Here is a 3325-nt window from a genome sequence, read left to right as displayed (position 1 = left end):
TTTCTATTGCCACAAGAAAAAACGAAAACATCCTTTCTCCTGCAGAGTCATTACTACGGCGCTAAAGAACCACCCGGAAACATCCATACACGTGTCACATCGCAGCACATATTCTGAACTCGCAAGGCCTCAATTCGTCGTAAAGTTGGATATGTAAGGCAACTGCAGCATTTCTTCATAGTGCGTCGCAAAGTAGTTCCACGCCTTGAAGGGCCCCTCGCTGTCGTCAGGTTGATCTAGCAGCTGAACATCCAACTCCTCGCGGTAGTAACGGTCGGGGACAGATTCGATCTCGTCCAACTTTGCCAACATGTCGTCGTCAACCGTGTAGACTTCGCCCATTACTCTCTACATGGTAAACGGGGAAGGAATGCGGTGTCAATGTATAGGTCAACTCGATTCAGCAATAATAATAATTGTTGGGGTTTTAAGTCCCGAAACCACGCTACGATCACGAGGAGCGCCGTAGTGGAGGGCTCCAGAAATTCGACCGTCTGGTGTTCTTTAACGTGCACCTAAATCAATTAAAGTATACACGGGCCTCGAGCATTTCGCCTCCATCGAAATGCGGCCGCCGCGGCCGGGATTCGATCCCGCGACCTTCGGGTCAGCAGCCGAGCACCATATCCACTTGACCACCGCACCGGGTCAACTCGATTCAGTGCATTTAGCAAATTGGCGAGATGCGTTGATCGAGTGCAGCCGGAATAATGAAGAAAGGTGGAGGTGTCAACGCACACTTGAACTGCAACCGGGCGAAAAGTGTGGTCAGGGATAGCTGCGATAACTTACTGCGGAAGATAAGGTGCCTTTAGATTCATAAATGCAAGTGCAAGGAAGTATATACATATCGTGCGGTTGAGCATGAGTCAGCGGTGCAAGCATGAGTGTGAGCATGAGTGATTGCCTCTATTATGACTACTACGCGTACTACTACTACAGCAGCAGCAGCAGCAGCAGCAGCAGCAGCAGCAGCAGCAGCAGCAGCAGCAGTAGTAGTAGTAGTAGTAGTAGTAGTAGTAGTAGTAGTAGTAGTAGTAGTAGTAGTAGTAGTAGTAGTAGTAGTAGTAGTAGTAGTAGTAGTAGTAGTAACCCACTCCTTCCGCAAAAACTAATACAGACTACAATCCTGGATAAACCAATGAGCCCATATCAGCGCTATATCAGCTCTGGTATTATTACTACAATTTCCAAATTCCACGCGCCACTTCACAGTTTACGAAACACAGTAGAACCTCCTTATAATGAAGTAGTATCGGGACCATAAATTAGTCCCTTATATTCGATATTCGTTGTAACAGCAGCGATAAAAATCGGCTCTAACAAATCGGCAATCTGGCTCGCGCAAAATCTTGGATACAAAAACGCGTTATTCAGGCTTCAAACCCACTATAAACAAGGCAACCCTTACTTGTCTCCTAGTGGCATTTCAATCCAAATGGACCGGAACGTAAGAAGGAAACTTTCAAGTTCAATAGACGGGGGCATGAGAAAAATTCCGCAACTTTTAAATCACGTTTTAAACCAAACTTTTAATGTCCCAACTGCATTAAAAATGTGGTTGTGAATTATCTTTCAATAATTATTTTGTATTTTATGCTTCCTTTTGAGTTTTGAGCCACGCGCGAACTAAATATTTCTTCGTTACAGCCAAAATAATAAAAAAAAAGCAGAAGTTCGGGGGAACGTTGAAGCTTGAAGAGGCTGGAGACGGCGTTTCCCTATAACCGATAATTCACTATATCAGTGTTCGTTATAGCGAGGTTCAACTGTATACAACGTCTCCTTCATTGCATGCGGACTACATAACAACAATCAAAACGCCAAACACACTCACGTATCCTTCGCCCTTTGCGGGAATCAGGTACGGTATGCCGGAAGATGGCACAACGACGAGGGGCCACTCGTCGATAGTTTCGGCATTTCCGAGCAGGGTCGCCCTTCCGTTTTCAGGGTCCTCCAGGAAGAAGTGGTGCGACTCGCCAATCTTCAGTGTTCCGTACACGAAAACGCTGTGCGTGTCCTGGGCGAGCGCGGCTGGGACGAGAAGGCATCGCCTTTGACACACGAAGGCAAAATCGAAGGACGTTCTTCGTGCACATTTGCGCATTCCTACCAAGCCTGTATTGCGATAACCTGTTCATACTACTATATGCCTGCTGTCAAAACGTCAAAAGCTGCAACCCCCCCCCCGCCGCAATAAATGTATAGCAAGCATACATAGCGGACTTTCACATGCCTCTGAAGAAATGTAAAATAATGTCACTTTCCTATACTCTGAGCCAGTGATCCAAGTCATAATAAGGAACAGTGTCGCCGCGTGAAGGAGCATATTCCAAAAGGGAACCCAAAGTATGAGTACAACACGCAAAGTGGGCAGTCTGCGCACAGCTCCCATACAAGCAAATATTCGTATATTATTATAAAGACATAGAAAAGGAATACTAAAGAAATGCGTATTGTGCAGACTGTTCGAGGAAAAAGAAAACTATAGAAGGAGTGTCATAAGTTAAAGGGGGGGGGGGGGGCACTGCCCCCCCCCCGGCCCTTTCGCGTTTCCTTTTTTTTTTTTTTCACTTGGATTTGTCTGCGGGGTGGGGTTCCAGGACTGCAGGCCTTATCAGCCTGGCTGCATTTTGTTCCAGACTAGCTGGAGGCGAGACGCAGTGGCTCAGTAGCTCCGGTGCTCTGCTGCTGACCCGAAGGTCGCGGGTTCGATCCCGGCGGCGGCGGTCTCATTTTGATGAATACGAAATGCTAGAGTCCCGTGTACAGTCACGCTCAGCGACTTGCATCACGGGAGCGCGCGTGACCTCACTAGTTCAAATACTGCGCTTGGCTTCAACCTGGCCTCATTTCCGCAACTAAATAATACTTTCCCATTTGGGATCATTCCCAACCTAGAGATGAGCGATAAGTTGTGAAAATAAGGACGTGGATGATGCGCAATATTTGAACTAGTGAGTCCACGTGCTCCCACACGTGTTGCAAGTACTATTGAGCGCGACTGTACAGCTTCATGTCAGTGCACGCCAGGGGCGTAGCCAGGGGTGGGGTTGGGGGGGTTCAAACCCCCTCCCCCCCGAAATTTTTCAGTTTTGCTGGCGTATATATACACGCGCACATACAAACGCACGCACGAACATATATAAAGTATGGTTGAACCCCCCCCCCCCCCCGAAAAAAATTTCTGGCTACGCCCCCGGTGCACGCTAAAGAGCCCCAGCTGGTCGAAATTATCCGAAGCCCTCAAGTACGGCGTTTCTCGTAGTCTGAACCGCTTTGAGACGTTAAACCCCATAAAACAAGCCTACAGCTGGAATGG

At 47.7% G+C, this 3325-nt stretch overlaps 1 protein-coding gene across 1 annotated transcript; it reads right to left on the bottom strand.

Annotated features, from left to right (window-relative positions):
* LOC119394659 (gamma-glutamylaminecyclotransferase-like) lies at nt 1-2110 on the bottom strand. Its single transcript, XM_037661975.1, has 2 exons — nt 1838-2110; nt 1-348 (listed from the first exon to the last, which is right to left on the bottom strand). Exons 1-2 carry the CDS (start codon nt 2108-2110, stop codon nt 130-132), a joined length of 492 nt encoding a protein of 163 aa, XP_037517903.1. The 3' UTR covers nt 1-129.
* Between the last annotated feature and the right edge of the window lie 1215 nt (nt 2111-3325).

This window comes from Rhipicephalus sanguineus, chromosome 5 (genome assembly GCF_013339695.2).
Source record: "Rhipicephalus sanguineus isolate Rsan-2018 chromosome 5, BIME_Rsan_1.4, whole genome shotgun sequence".
NCBI classification, from domain to species: Eukaryota; Metazoa; Arthropoda; class Arachnida; order Ixodida; family Ixodidae; genus Rhipicephalus; species Rhipicephalus sanguineus.
This window is presented reverse-complemented; position numbering and strand designations above follow the sequence as displayed.

Bases quoted from the DNA above. Each gene is read 5' to 3' on its own strand.
- LOC119394659 (XM_037661975.1), bottom strand. From the start codon at position 2,110: ATGCGCAAATGTGCACGAAGAACGTCCTTCGATTTTGCCTTCGTGTGT. The intron at 349-1,837 runs GTGAGTGTGTTT...TTTACCATGTAG, and splicing joins CCGCAAAGGGCGAAGGATAC to AGAGTAATGGGCGAAGTCTA.